At 40.9% G+C, this 16,580-nt stretch overlaps 1 protein-coding gene across 1 annotated transcript in view; it reads left to right on the top strand.

The window, feature by feature from the left end:
- LOC146989054 (glypican-5-like) overlaps positions 1-16,580 on the top strand; it is a 52,950-nt gene that overhangs the window by 9,464 nt on the left and 26,906 nt on the right. Inside the window, exons 4-8 of the mRNA XM_085774978.1 lie at positions 358-540; positions 2,210-2,394; positions 2,604-2,663; positions 3,250-3,372; positions 15,456-15,576. Coding sequence (XP_085631104.1) covers positions 358-540; positions 2,210-2,394; positions 2,604-2,663; positions 3,250-3,372; positions 15,456-15,576 — 672 coding nt within the window. The remainder of the gene's footprint in view (positions 1-357; positions 541-2,209; positions 2,395-2,603; positions 2,664-3,249; positions 3,373-15,455; positions 15,577-16,580) is intronic.

Below are 16,580 nucleotides of genomic sequence, written 5' to 3'. Positions count from 1 at the left end.
AAAGAAAAAAAACACATGCCATTAAAGCTAAAAGAGAGTCAAAGGGACAAGAGGAACATTCCTACTGTGAGAGGAGCCATTTGGTTCATGGGAAATGTGGTCTATCCTGTCATGAGACGGGAACTGACAGACAGTCATCTCAAACATTGGCCCATTTCCCTCCATCCATTTGTTTTTGAGTTATTGATTTTGACATTTGGTGATTTTTCAAGTTGTGTTTACAAAAAAAGGCTCTTGCATGCCACCAAATGCTAGATGCCAGTTAAACTTGCCTTTAATGAGTTCCTTCTCTTTCTTACCTCCTCTTTCTTCATCTCTACAACCTCTGATGCATCCTGTTAATCCTGTCTTCCTCAGGTGGGTGTATCAGAGCTCGGCGCCCCCTGGGGGAGTTTGGTGGTACTGCTTCAACGGTTAGCCGCCACTCTAGCGACTAGCAGCAACCACAACAGCTTGGAGTTGGCTCTGCTGGCGGTGCGAAACCATGTGAACGATGCCATACTGCACGCTCAGCTGCACGGGCCACGGATTACAGCCACAGTAAGCGGAGAGAGGGATGATGGGAGGGAGGGGAAGCATCCTAGACGTATGGACTCAGGATGTTGATACCAGTCTACTGATAAAATAATTGTGCCGCCTGTGAAATAAAATCATTGAACAGGTCGGAACTGAAGCAGGAGAAGTAACAGATTACTGAAACATCCTTACTCATATGTCCCATAATAAAGTCATTTGAATTTTGGACACAGAGTGAAGAAGGCCGTGGGTTTCTTTCAGCTATGGCAGTTGGATCTCCTCACAAAAGCCTTGTACCTAGATGGGCTAAAAACAGCCTCATTCTTCAGAGAATTTGGGGTTCCCCTCAGTCTGTGTTTGTGCGAGTGTGTATGTGAGTGTGAATACAGATCCAGTGCCAGACAAAGGCTTTGGTTGGCGGGACAACCGATACCCAGAATGCAGCTTGGTTCAGAGTGATGAGAAAGTTTCTGTGGCTAATCTCTGGACAAACAGACGACACACAAACACATGCATGCACACACCGTTGGAGGAAGGAATAGAGTAGCCGTCCAACTTTGAGAGAACATTGTGGACTTAGTAGAGTAGATTCCTGAGAGGTAAACAAACACACAAGCATAATCACACCGCTAATTGTGGCTAATAAGAAAATACCACTTCATCAAATATTTGATCAAGCTTTCTCATTCATTGGACACATCACTAAAGGCTAACCCCTGACCCGCTCAACAGTTTACCCACACTAGGTGCTGTATCTAGGGTCTATGGATAGTTGTGCTGTAATTTGTTATAGATTGCGGTTATTTCTGAAAAAGCGCTGCGGAAAGTTTGAATTATGCTCCAACAGAAAACCTAACTGTTTGATGGGACACTTAACTTGCAAGGTACATCCAGTTTCCGATGTTTTCGATTGCAGCTATATTTGATATTATTTTATGAACTTATCATATATTTTGAGTGATAGATGGAATTGGTTACAAAACTGCACAACTTCGAGTCAGCTGCAACATTAGAAATGTGCTACCTGCTACTGAAAGTCAAATTACTTTGCATCTAAAATATGTTTATCATAATCATGTCTGGAGCAATCTTGTGATACAATTTTCTCACACCCCTAAAGTGGACCATACCATTTTTTAAACTTCACCGTTAGAAAATTTAGTAGTACCTAGTATTTTGCCTGTTTGAAATTAGTTTTTGTTACAGCAGCTCTCTTTGGTTGTAGGCTAAGTATTAGCAATGATGGACAGCTGAGTTAAGTACATGTGCTCTTAAATACCAACTTCAAATGCAATTTTGAGACACCTATACTTTGCTTGACTATTTTTATTTTATAATATTTTACACCTAGACTCCACTACATTTCAGTAGGAAATATTGTATTTCCTACTCCACTTTATATTCATTTTACAGCTGTAGTTGGGACTAGGATGATACAGTAATACACTGTAAGGAGTGATGCTTTCGCTTTTCTGGTTTCCCTGATAATTTGCACTCAAAATAGCAAATAGCTAATGATACATGGTTGAAACATCCAACTTCTGCGTCTGCAAGTGAAAACTACTAAAAAATCTAAACAAAAAAAAAAAAAACAAAGTCTCAAACAGCTCTTCTTGATGCAGCATGTGTACATCACTATGCGCTACATCAGGAGCCTGTCAGAAACACCGCTGTGGACTGTCTCGTCCCTCAGGTAGAGAAGGTGTGTGGTCCCCTGGCAGCTGGACCCATGATGACAAATCCAAATCCCTCCACTGCCCATGTTACAACCTCAGCGACTCCCGAGACATCACCAACCCCACAGAGGTCGTCCGTCATCACGTCGCCTCCCTCCACCGCGCCTGTTGCTCATCAGCGTCTGCAGCTGCAGTCGAGGAGGTGAGTCACATCTGATGAAATGTATGAGAACATTTGAGGCCACTGTAGGTGAATTAAATCAGTAAACAGAGATGGTGTAGAGTTTTATTTAGTTTCAACCTTGAGTCACAACAGAAGGAAATCAATTCATTTATTTTTGTGTGTGTGTGTGTGTGTGTGTGTGTGGTGTTAATGTGTGTGTTTGTGTGTGTGCAATTGTGTCCCACTAGGTCGTTTCCTCTTAAAGGTTCCAGAGGTGACAAGAGTCGAAACCTGAAAAAACTGTCCAGGTAAATTCACCTCCGTCTATTCCACTCAACTGGGTCGTTACATCCCATACACTTGTCCTCAAGCAAGAAACAAAATGCCAGACACCTAATCAATGTATTTTTATGTATTTTGCAACACTCATTCACTGTTCGTCAGAGAAGAACCAGAAACTTTATTAATTATAGGGTTAAATTAACAAATATTCCCTTTACTATGATTAGTCACAGGCCAAATGTTCAACTTTGGGTTGCTTTAATTGCGTTTTAGCAATACAGTCTCTTTATTTTATGTTTATTGTCTTCAAAAGGATACAATCTGTATCTAATATGACTTGCAGAAAATAAAACCTTCAGACAGCTCATGAAATTAACCCCTATAGATGAGTTTTCCATTACGCATTCTTTTTCCAAGGTGCTAAGAGCTTCCCTTTTCCCTTCCCTGTGTTGTTTTCAGTAACTTACCAGAGTCTATCAGAAAGCATTTCACAGGTAATTGGACGTGACAAGTCCTAATTGGAACAAATAAAAACTTATGGTGCATTGATCCCACTCCTCCCTACAACAACCCTGGCAATGAACTGTGCACAACTCTCTGTCTCTCTTTCAGGGAGTTTGAGGGCTCTATACAGCGGTACCAGTGGTTTTTCTCAGAGCTGCCAGAGATGCTTTGTGAGAGTGAGATGGAGGTTGAGCAGCACACATGCTGGAGCGGCCAAGACGTCGCAGAGAGGTATGTGTGTGTGTGTGTGTGTTGCACTGAATGCATCACTTTGTAGCAATAGAAATTTCCCAGGAAGGACGCACAAAACATCGGGAATGTAGAACAGTTGCTCAGACATTGTATGTGGTCTTGGACAACTACTTGAGTTGAGCACCGGTTTCTGGCATTTAATTCTCAAGTTCAATACAGGACAAATAATGAAATTGCAACTCTAATGGAGACAATGCAGGGTTTCAGACTAGCTGTTTTTTTTGTTGTTTTTTTTACATCACTTTTTCACTTAAGGTGCACCAAAAATTAATTTAGGTGCACCAAAAAATGTTCACAGTGTCATAATAATACATTTAAAATATAACCTTTTTCAGTTTTTATCATTTCCAAGTCTTTGTGAATGTTGTGGCTCTAGCTGGCAGTCAGGTGAGGCCATCTCTGCTGGAGATATTTGGTCAATATTCAGCATCTTAGCTCGTAACTAATTACATTATTAGCATTATCAGGGGAAAAATCAGTATTCCTGTTAGTTTGAATTACAGGTATGGTTTAATTTAAGGACTTTGCTTGAGGAGTACAGCACACGATTTCAAATATAAACACATGCTTTATTTGCACATGCCTTATTTTTCCCCTACACTGACCGGAGACAAATATGAGGTTCAGACCCAATCAGACAGCGCCACAGCAGAAGTGGGTCTTGAAAATAATTCAGTTGATTTAGAGACAGACCTGCTTAATATCAGGCATACTGGTGCGAACAATGAAAATATTTGGTCGCACTACACAGATTTTGAATGGTGTCCGTCTGCAGCCCTGGAACTTGAATGTCATTGTTTGCACAGAACCAAAACTTCATTATTGAAATGCTGCAGCACTGAATAATGTCTGCATGAACAACAGAAGACCTTGGAGAAGGAGAGTTGTCATGTAAAAATGCTGGCTGTGGATGCTAAGCCATGTTTGCCCCTCAGGATTTCATCAGCTGTTGGTTTTGGATCAGACTAAGACTTAAATCTCAGGCTGTGCAGCATTGTGGTGATCTAAAGAGGTGTTTGATTGCATGATTAATTATTATCTCAATACAGAATGTAGTCATGTTACACTATTCAGCATTGCTCTATTATTCTTGTCCAGACTCTATAGTACATCATGGCAATATTAATGTACAACAGGAGGAGTATTTATTCCAATGTAGCCTACTTATAGTATCCCGGTGCAATTGTGCATTAAGTGATAATCCAGTCGGTGTGAGACAGACATCAAGTGCCACCGCAACTCAGCTGCCTTTTACTGGTTATATTCATGTTTTTTTGCTTTAGCCAAGTCTGATGTGAGTGTCAACTCTCCTGCATTGTTGTCTAGAGGTTCACAATCCGTCCAGTGTTTGTATTTTTTTTTTTACATTTAGCTGAAACAAAACTTAATACGCATCAAATGCAGGAAATGACAGCCTCATCATTACAGTGTATTAATTTTACTCAATAATTTCTACATCCAAAAAGATATGGAAGTGCTGCAGTGTGTGTGCATGTGCATGTTTGTCTGTGTGTGTGCATGTTTGTCTGTGTGTGTGCGTGGCTCCTAACAGTTGCCAGGGCAGGGGGGTGACAGGGTTGTGAAGGTTAGAGAGTTCATTTCCAGAGTCTTTCTCATGGTGATTACATTGGCAGCTTAAACTGGTAACAAGACAAATAGGTGCGCACATAAACACACACACTCACACATACACACACACACATGCACGCAAACTAAAAAACATGAAGTTCAATCTTTTTCTGTGTGGAATCGGTTGTGATTGAGAAGGTTTTCCATTAATGGTCTATCAGCCGTATGAAACAGGCCATGTAGCTTTGCAAGGACATCATATACACAAGCACGCACATCCAGGCACTTTGCTTTGTCACTATCAGTGCTGCAGCGAAGGCCAGTAAACCTTGTGTTTAATAGCTCTGCCATTTCATTGTGTCTGCTGATATTTTACTGTCAGAGAAGTGGAACAGGACCTCCTCTTTAAATATATGATAAAACTCAGAAGGACAAACACCCACTCACTCTTGATATTACACAGAATTACATAATATGCATTATACATCACCAGTGTGTACTATGTGTCACCACACCCTCAATATTGCAAGTCTGTGTTTGTATCAAGTTAAAGGGATAGATCAACATTTTGGCAACTTGGCCCATTGCCATAATCCCTATAGTCTTAGCAGTAGGTTTGTTACCTTTAATTGTCAGTGCAAGCTATTTTTAGAACGGCTCCTGTGGACAAGTTGTGACCTGCACATTCACCACGCTATGAGACAATAATGGAACGTTACGAGACAGAGTTGTTTTAGAGGTAAATTCATGCAAAACCGCTGATGTGCGTTTCCGTCGGGGGCAGTTTTTCAGCAAATAGTCTCTGTATTTGCCTCTAAAACGACACTGTCTCGTAACGTTCTGTTATTATCTCATAGCGTGGTGAATGTGCAGGTCACAACTTGTTCACCAGAGCGTTTTGGAGTTGTTGGATTGTGTGTTTGATGAGTTTGATGAGGGAAACCAAGGAATTCCATTAGGCAAGGCAAGGCAATTTTATTTGTATAGCCCATTTTTACAAACAGTTTGTCTCAAAGGGCTTTACATGGCATCGTAGCAACATCCTCTGTCCTTAGACCCTCACATCGACTAGTGTAGCTCTGAGCAGCTTGCGGCTCTGCTCCACCGCTCTAAAAATAGCTTGCACCGACAATTAAAGTTAACAAACCTACTGCTATGACTATAGGGAATATGGCAATGGGCCAATTTGCCAAAATGTTGAACTATCCCTTTAAAGCAGACACCACACCAGAGTTTCTTGAACATAGTGATGATCATGATTGTGACAGTGTTGGTTTGCCCCTAAACTTTGAAGCCAGATCAGAAAAAGAAAACACGGAGGGGTGTGACAAGTAACATGTAATATGGATCAGAATCAACTCATGCCAGTTTTCATTTTCAATTTCCTTTTCGAAAATCCCAGCTTTACTTTTATTTCTGTCTGTTATTGAGGCGTTGTTTCGACACAAGTAAACAAGTAAAATCCTGAGTAACCCTCAGACTGTCGTCATCTGTGGAGTTAGGTGGTTTAGGGTGGTGAATTGCTTCTTAGAGGTTTAGAAGAGATGTCGTACTTGGCCTGTGTTGGAGCGCAGCCAGTCTGTGCCTCTCTGACCTCTTTACATCTTCTTCTCTCTTGCATCCATCCATCCACCCATTCATTCATTAATTCAACCATCTATTCATCTCTCCATCCGTCTATTCAGACCTCCATTCATCTCTTCCGCCCTCTGACCCACTTCACTTACAAATGTCTGTGTTGGTGAAAGTGTGTGTCTGTGTGTGTGTGTGGTATGTGTGTGTGTGTGAGGTAGAGAAAGAGTCGGCAAAATGCACAGAACGATGAGAGCGTCTGAACGTTAGGATGATAAAGGAGAGGAGAGCAGATTATAAACCTCTCTTTCTTCTGCGTAACAAGCGGGCGGTCACACCTCTGTCAAGCGAAATGAGGGCGCAACGTAAGATCTCATTTCCTCCTTGGTGTCCAAATCAAACCCTGAAAACCAGGAATAATGTAGTGAAAACATTTACTCCATAAAAAGCATCTTAAATTGCACCTTTACAGGAATTTTAAGTAGTACCCTCTTTGACATATTTACAATATTGAAAGTTGAAAACGGACTGTCAGAAAACCTCCATCAACAAGCAGCCTGAAACAACCCAACAATTTGGAGACCAGGGAGGAAATGCTATTGGCTGCCAACACAAACTGAAGGGCCCAAGGCCAAATATAAACTAAGGTGATGGAAGAACCCAACTGGCAGCAAAGTGTCCTCCAGTCGCTGCAGGCCACTCCACCTTGTCCGCACACACACACACACACACACACACACACACACACACACACACACACAGTCATTATGTTCAAGCACTCACACATATACTAGATATGGCAAATGTGGTTTAATTTTCTTTTGTTAACAAAAAATCATACAGGGAAATAATCTCATTCCGGCACAAAGATAATAGGACATTAGTGACAACACACCATTGTGTGATCCTTTCTTTATATTATAGACACTGTAGCACTGACAAAAACTGTGAAACTCAAAATGAGATGAGATAAAAACGGATTTCAGATCATCACTGACTTTTTTAAAGCAGCACTTTTACTGTGCAACCTCCTATCCAACATTTCCTGCCGACATCTGTGGCTCATTTACAGCATGTCTCCCTCTGCTGATGTTTGAGATGGAGATCAAGAAGGAGGGCAAACGGTACAAATGTAACACATGTAGTTCTGTGCTGACTCAATCGGATATTTGAACTCTTAATTGACAGACTTCTGAACAAAGTAATACAAATAGTACAAGTAGCACAGAAGCTTTTAAAGACGTTGCAGATTACTGTAAGCTGTTCTTTCTTTGTACTGCAGCTGGTTGGAGCTGTAATAGCTGAGTTTGTCCAGTAGAGGGAGGCATCTTATCACCATCATCATCCTCAGTAACCAGACTGAACACCTGCCACACCCAATTTTTTTGATGTGTTTTGTTGTGCCTTTTTTAGATAAAAAAAATTCTGCTGTACTTCATTCATAGCAACATTACAGAGAAAGGAAAATACTTGGAGGGGGTGGAGAGGAATTTATGGGGGGCAGAGCAGAGTGGACCTCCCCATTGTGTCACATTCACACAGTGGACCAGTAGCCAACATGGGTAGTGGGAAATATGCACACATACTATATTGATATACCATACTCACACTCTCTGTCTTTATATCTATAACATCTGTATCTCTAGGTCAATATACACTACCTGTCCAGAAATAAAGTAATTTCGTTGGACCGCCTTTAGCTTTGATTATGGCATGCATTTGCTGTGGTATCGTTTCAATAAGCTTCTGCAATGTCACAACATTTATTTCCGTCCAACGTTGCATTAATTTTTTTTTCAAAGATTCTCATTGGGGTTCAGGTCTGGACTCTGTGGTCACATTGGACCACATTTCTTCCTTGAAGATGATGGTTCCCCACATAGCTATCCTTCCAGTTTTTAATAATGTGTTGGACAGTTCTTAACCCAATATTTAGTAGTCTCATCAGTCTCCTTGGATGTTTTATTTGCTCGATGCATGCCAATAATTTGACCCTTCTGAAACAGATTAACATCTTCTCCATTACACCACATGGAAGAAATGAGACTGCATCAGTTAGGGTTAGATAAGTTAGCTGAAACGTCATTATCCATGAATTAATTATCCAATGGGAGGCTCTCATCTATTAGCTTAGTTAAATCCAAGTGGTGACACTTTTTTTTTGGACGGCTCAGTGTATATCTGCATATAAATGGCTCACTGTCTTGTTTTTATATTTTCAGTTTGTATGGTTTCAAGTTTCAGTGTGCCTTGTAAATGGTGTTGTCTGACTTCCAAAGAGCACATAAGGTTTTAAGGAGCCATTTGTAAGTTATTCTATTGCGACATCTCCAGCGTTAAGCATCAACAGCTGCTCACATACCAGTCGAGATGAAATGTTTGCTAAATGATAATCCTCACTGAAGTATGATGTTCAGTGACTCAAATGCAAAAGGAATGACGTTCAAATGTGTCTGCTGCTGTAGAGCATCTCTCTCAAGTTTGAGTAAACTGGGCTCCGTCCTCAGGTGCCACTGCACTTTTGAAGTCCAACACCTGAAGTAAACATTCACCGGCTTGAATAAATATAGGTCATGGCTTTTTTTTTTTTTTTACAACCAGAAAAGGATGTTAGAGGAACGCTTGGAAGTGCTGAGGATGTGGGTATGAGCTTTTAAACTCAGTGAATTTTCAAATCCCTCATGCAAGAACTCAAATGCTCTAAGACATTCATAGTTCTGAAGTGTCTGACCAAACAGACGGCTGCTCTGAAGTTTTGAGGTTCTGGGTTCAGTCGTCAGTGAAGTTTAGGTCCGACACATAGATGAAAGACTTCTCCATTAAACAGACCTCGAGTGTCTTTGACCAAATAACACAGTGCGTTAGAGCACTCCTTAGAAGTTCTGAGGGTGTGGGCTCTGTACCTTTTTTATTTATTTACTTGACTGAAATGCAGTCAGTGAGGAACTTAGTGCTATAATGTGGTGGGTTAGATTGTGACCGTAAGGCAGCGTCTTGTGTGAATCCTGCCTTTTTTTCACTACCTCAGAACCTCAAAGGGAAATCGTAGTGCTAAATTAGCTGCTTATTGTGTCAGCCTGACACAATAATAGCCACTAATATACACTGTATGCATGATATATAGTCTTGAAATACATATTGAAGTGATTTTACAGTCATTTTTCACAATATTTGGCAAATCAATTGGTAAAAACATTAAAAGACATCAAAAAAGCCTTTGTATGTTTTCATGTCCCAGTCTGTGTCCACCACATGCAGCTCCTCTGCAGGCTGTGGAGGTCCCCTGCTGTATGGTTGAGCCTTCGATAGACACATGTGTAACATGTTACAAAAAAGACCTTAGATAGAAATGCTGGATTTCTGTTTCAAAGTATTGTAAGCCTTAAGGTAAAAATGTGTGTGTGTGTTATTGTGACAGAGCTATGTAAATGTCTCATCAGGAGTGCAGCCAAATGTACAATTGAGATTGTGATTCTTGTAATTACACACCTCTCTTGCATCAGATCACTATCTAAGGTAATTTCATTTTCACTGTGCATGTACGAGCGTGTGTGTGTGTGTGTGCGAGCGTGTGAAAGTGTGTTTTACGTGCATGCAACAGACGTTGGAAACATTTGGTGCAGGGATGAGACAGAAGAATGGATCTACGTGTGAGTGTGTGTGTGTTACCATTAGCAACCCTGTAGTAACCGAGGGCAACAGCAGAGCAGCATTGTCATTATGGCGTTGGTGATTTATGTCTGTCGTCTTCCAGATCTTATTAAGTGTCACTCATAGTCACACCTCTCTCCGTCCGTGTGTCGTCTCATCTGCAGCACACTTTCTGCAATATTATCATCTGGTGTCAAACAGACAGCGCAGCCCGACACTGTGTCGTCTGGCCAATAGCTCATTCACAGAACAGACAGCTTCCGATGCATTCAGCGGGACAGCAGATATTGGACATGACAAAATGCTTTAGATGTGCAGATGCTGCCGATACCTCCTCCACCTGAATATAAAGCAAAATCCACAGGGCCGCATTTGTCACTCAAACTGCAGAAGAAGATTTGTGCATCTGCCATCGTAATTATAACTAAGAAAAATATGGATTGAACAAACATAATTTTTTGTAACTTCATTAACTGAATACTCATCTTTATCAGTTTCAAGATCCAGAGACATTCGCAACGTTTGCTGAACTTGAATTTACTCACAGAGTTGTTGGGTGAAACAACACAGATCTTTTCTTCATCCCTCCTCTGCGACCATCGTCACTGAGCTTAGTTCATAAATAATTGATCTGCCATTACATTTTGCATAGTCATAGCTGTGGAAAATTGGGCTGTTCTGGTCCCTCTGCGTTTGCAGTCGAGATTGCAATGACCTCACATGTTCTCCAACCTGTCACTTATCCTTGAAACGCTGATCGATAAACAGCCGAAGGCAAACCGCTCAGAGACCTCCACATCAGTCTTGTTTCTTACAGCCAATCACAGCCTCATGCCTGCAGTTATCTTACTTTTTAGCTTTTTGAACGGCTGATTGTGTACTTTTGAAGTGACACATACTCCTTCAGAAGGGATGTAAATGATTTTTTAATCAGACAGACGTCAGTGTTTGAGGGTGAAATCAGCCCCATTGTCTGTTTGTTTTTTCCACAGGAATCTATTTTCAGCCCAAAACCATTTTGCCATTCAAGCAATATGATGATTTATTGCAAACAATACTTTACTTCCTATCAACTCTTATAGGAGTTAGATTTGCTGTTGCTACACAGGCATCATTAGCACAGCAGCTGTTTTTGATAACAAGTCACTTTGATGTCCAGTCTGTGCTCAAGAAGTAGCGTTGCCCAGCAAGTCCATTATGACCTGTTGTGAACACAGCTGTGGCTAAAATACTGGGCAGGGCTGCTAAGTAAACAGCTAATATTGGCATTGGAGCAATAGCAAAAAAAAGCTCTTTTAATTACAACAAAAATGTTCTCTAGATCCAGAGATATATGTATTAGCCTACAGTAATTTGCATGTCTCCTCTGCTGGTTTTTAGAGAAGGTCACTGCATTTAAAAGAAAATATGTTAAATTTCCTGGCTTGCAGAAATCTCTGAAATGAAGGAGAAGTACTGTTGAGGTTGTTTGCGTCTTGCGATTATGGAGATGTAATTTATAGATGTGCTCTCCCTCACCTTTAGGCCCCTAGATACCATTTACCATTAAGCTCTTGGATTTATTACTTGAGATAATTACACTTATCGCCACTGCATTTTTCATGATTAGGTCAGTTGGTCGTCCTTCACCCAGAGACATAATAACTGTTGGTGTTTATTAATTACAAATATATTGCTGGAAAATTACCTCCTTGTATATTTGTGGTCTGTGTGCTTGTATTGAAATATGGTCCAAAACCTAAAGATCTTATGCTTATGTAACTTCAAACCCATTCCTAACAATGTCCTCATACATCCAGGTAATTATTTGGATGATGTGTATTGTTTTTTGTTTTTTTGTGTGTGTCTGACTGTAAACAGGGTGTTGCAATAAAAAGAGCAAATGTGCTCAGCCAATCTCGTATGAACACAAGTCAAATCAATTACTACTCGTCACTCTCGGTACATTGTCAGGACTGAAGACAAGCAAATTCCCAGCTTCCACAATGATAAAAGAAAACACAAAACAAAATCTTCCAGATTATTTGTGAGGTGTTGACAATCTTTGCGTCTATAACAAACTCATAAAAATGTGTGGTGTTGTTGAGACTGATCCCTAAAATCTTTGCTGGAGTCTGAAGAATCATGGGATTTCCCCAGGGGACACAGTCTGTGGTTTTTAATTGAGCTTTTATTTCTTTTTCTTCTTCTTTCCATCCCACCCCCCTCTTCCTTTCCTGTCCCTTTCTTCCTCTTCTTTCCCTCTCATATTTTCCCCTTTCTGTTGCCTCAGATTTTATAAATCAGTTCAGGGGGAGGGTCCGCTGAGCCTTTTTACCACGTGTGTGTTCATGCACTTACATGTATCCTGTTATTACACATAATACTCATATCCTTTTTTTTTATGAGCCGTTCTCTTGAACTCCAGACATAGAATGAATTATTTGTACACACAGGGATGCGCCTTATGATCTTTCTGCTGGTCACTGGTGCATCTTTGTTGGCAATATGAGCAGTTTCCATGGTGATAGTGTTCCCTTTTGTTTATGTGGCAATACAGAAAAGATCCAAGAGATACGGCCTGTCTCATAAAGTAAGATTAGTGGGTTAGACAGCTAACTTCGGGCTTAACCCGGGCTTTCCAGATTTACAAGGCTCGCTCACTTTGATTTTGTGCAACGTGGCGAACTTCCTCTGGAGATGAAGCACGTCGGGATCGAGGAATTTGAGAAAAGTATGTAAACAGTGCGACCGCTAACAAATCAACTCATCGATTTAGCTTACACACAATGTTTGTCACAGGAACAATTATAATTTGACCATATCCAGATATGCGATATGAGTATCACAGTGTTTTCCATGACTGGTTGTTTTTCGGTGTAGCTGTGTTCAAAGGCTTGTCAGGCTCTCCACGACATGGGCTGAATAGAAAACCTTGAGAAGCCTTAAGGTGCATGTATAGTTGTCTCACAGTGGGTGAATACTGTAGTGTAACTCATGATCCTGTTTGTTTATATGCCTCCGTGTGAACTGTGATTAGTCACTTGGACTGTTATCACAATAATAAATTATATATAATGTAATAAAAACCCTATGGTAGGCTACATTGGTCTAGCATCAGTTAATGAATATCCAGTCCTAATCAAAATGTGTTTCTCCAGCGGTCCTCTCTGCGTTGGCAGCAGAAACAACCATTGATGCATCTCATCATGAGCAGCACAACCTCCCACTTTAGGCTGCTGGATGTGTTGCATGAGTCAGCAACGTAATGTGTATTTTATTTAGGTCTCTTTCTATTCATTATTTTGATTATAGTCATGTGCTGTGTTCACCGCTGCATCATACTATTTATTTATTTATTTTTTTGCTTCTCTAGTGACCTGATTTTCCCCATGAGGATCTGTAGACTCATCCTCTCTTAAATTAAACATGCTGCTCTTGATCTGTTGATGTTGTGAGTGTGATTTGCTGCATATTTAATATGAACTTGCTCAAAGCTGGGTTGGAAAATGTACAGTATCTCAACAGAGAGACAGTTCATAAGATCCACTCTCAGAGCAATAATCATGGATCCCAATGTGAAGCCAAAACACAGGAAAGAAGATGAACATGAATGAAACTTCTTCCTTTTTATCAGGAAAATTGTATGCATTGAACGTCTCAGTCTATAATATAAGACGTAAACGCAGCTCTGCTCAGCTTAATTAGAGGCCGTGAGCATCATGTTGGAGTTTCTAATGGGATCTGATTCCAGATCAGCAGAGGAGCAGACACTGGGGTCATCACCACTTCACCATCATCTCTGCGGATTAGTCAAGCCATTTAAGACTCATCCACCATGTCTCTGCTCTCCGTTTCCCACAATCCTTTTCCCTTGTTGCCATAGCCGGAGTGTGTTTGTGTTTTTCGAGGGTGTGGACTCGGTGGTTAGTGAGTTGGTGGCTGATTGTATTAGTTAGCAAAGCTGGTTCTGGAAACTCGGAAAAATATGACTCATGAACTGTTGTTTCTTCTCTTTTGCTTTTCTCTCACTTCATCCTTTTTTTTGATCCACCCACTCCGAAACCCCCCCACGCACATAAAATGATGTGATACTTCAAGCCCACTACAGAAAGACGCATCAAGAAACATACGGCGAGGACTTTTAGTTTCTCCGCCCAAACTAAATGTTTTCAAATAGTTAGTATGAACTCTTATGTACAAAAAAGCAACAAAAATAGACAACTAAATTAATGAAATACTCTATTTACAGTAATGTAACTCAGTAAATGTTGGGTGTTCAGATGAAGTTCTTTACATATCTAGAGGTGGTTAAAGAAGCCGTACATCATCATTAAAGCCCCTGTACAGACTTTTCATTTAGTGTTGATTTTGGCGGCCCCTGTGGACGAAAGCGGCGGAATGAAGACTGCATTTCCCACTGTCTTAAAGACGTTTGTCTGGCCGGCGCGTGTAGATTTGTTTTGGAAACGTCGGAAAGAAGACGGGACTTGCTTTTTTTTTTTTTTTTTTGCAGCGTAATGTATCTGTTCGTATCGTTTCGTCAGTGGTCCGACCCGACCATGCCTTCCAGAGGTATAGAATTAGACTACTTAGAAATACTGTATCTTCACACTGATGGGCTCATTTGCTGTTGTAGGTAACAGAGACACATCAGCAGAAACCAGAGACTTTCGCGTATCCAGTTAAAAGCTCCGTACCGGGGCTTTAAGAGTCCCTGCTGTATGTAAAGTTGTAATTTACAAAATCATCAGTAAACTGCACAATCAATGCAATTCTAATAATGATGCAGTGTTTTTACTCTTAAATGCGTTGGAGTGAATTCTCACGGATGTGGATACATCTGGAAACTTCCCATTCAGTGATTCATTTTGCAACCTTGTTGAAAACCACCAGTAACAGTAAAATGGTCCCTAATAAAAAAAAAAATCTTTGCCTTAAACAAGATGATTAAGATTACGATCAGTCTGCCAGAAGATGAGCTCATGTCACCATGCTTAAATGTCTCGGATGTCTCCTCTCCTCACACGCTAGAAATAAAACAGATTTTACAGTGTGGCTGTGTGTGTGTGTGTGTGTTTTGCAAAGCCATCCAACAGTTGACCACCTCACACACACAAACATGAAACCATGTAACCCAGTCTCAACACAGTATGAACACATTAGTATAGTGAAGTGACTGTGGGAAAACTGGGGCAGCACACACACTCATACATACGCACACACATGGACTCACACACAGAACTGGGGCAGAAAGTACTAAGTCTCTCTTTTGTTCTGCCTCTGTGTAGTTATGCAGGTCGTGTGGTTGGCAGCACTTTAAAAGCCCAGAGGGAGAATCCCGAGATGACCGTCCGTAATACAGATCCTGTCCTGAAGGGGGCGAAGCAGAGACTGGAGCAGCTAACACAGGTAAACACACTTAAATGTTTATTATCTCACTATGCAACACCATCCTCACTGCCCCCCCCCCCCCCCCACACACACACACACACCAAAACACTTCATGTGATATCAGACGATGTCTTGATTGTTGTGGTGACCTTGTGACCTGAATGTCACCATCACCGACACTTTGGATCATGACAGGGTCTCTTGAATATCGTTGTTTGTCAGAAGAGTTGTCTGTAGGTGACCCCACTGACCTTTTATTATAGCGCTGTCACATACACAGGAAATCTAGTGGGCAGATTGGACTGAATTCATTTGTCCCTACCCCCCACCACCACCCAGAGAGACATTTTCAAGATTTACTTTGTTTTTTTTTTTCATTTTTTGTCGCCTCACCACCGGCACCAGGCTAAAATACCAACTCTGCATCAGCATCAACTTCTCTCAACCTCTTTGTCTCCTTTGTCTTTCTCTCAAACCGCAGGTGTGTGTGTGTGTGTGTGTGTACACAGTCTGAGTGTGAGTGTGTGTCCTCATCTTCATCAGGCTCTCAATCATCTCTTATCACTGCGTGTGTGAAGAGCTGCTTCATCCAATAAACTTAAATGTCACCACTCTAAACAGGTGTAGATAATAACAGGCAATAATAAATTAATTAATTCACCAATTAAAGCCGATTTACGCAGCACTTTGAACGCTCAGGACAGCATGGCAGTACAATTTGCAACGGATGATTCATAAAATTATATGAATATAATCCATAAAAATGATGCATCAAGGGGATTCATCATAATGATGATGCTGATGATGATTCATCGTTTGTGCTAAAGGCCATGTGGCTGCGCTCAGGACAGGTTGATACACAGACACAGAAACATGGTGTATTGGCCACTAAAATAAAAGGCTGATGATGTTCTTCTATTTTAGTTTTAATTAACAACTTCCACGAGAAGAGCAGAGCCAACGATACACCTGTCCAGCCTGTCTGTGCCACTGACAGGTCTTAAATATAAACCGTACAGCAA

The sequence above is a fragment of the Trachurus japonicus genome, chromosome 4 (assembly GCF_045865225.1).
Source record: "Trachurus japonicus isolate A0001 chromosome 4, Traja_1.0".
Taxonomy (NCBI): domain Eukaryota; kingdom Metazoa; phylum Chordata; class Actinopteri; order Carangiformes; family Carangidae; genus Trachurus; species Trachurus japonicus.
The sequence above is the reverse complement of the archived record's forward strand: the minus strand, read 5'-3'. Positions and strand labels throughout refer to the sequence as shown.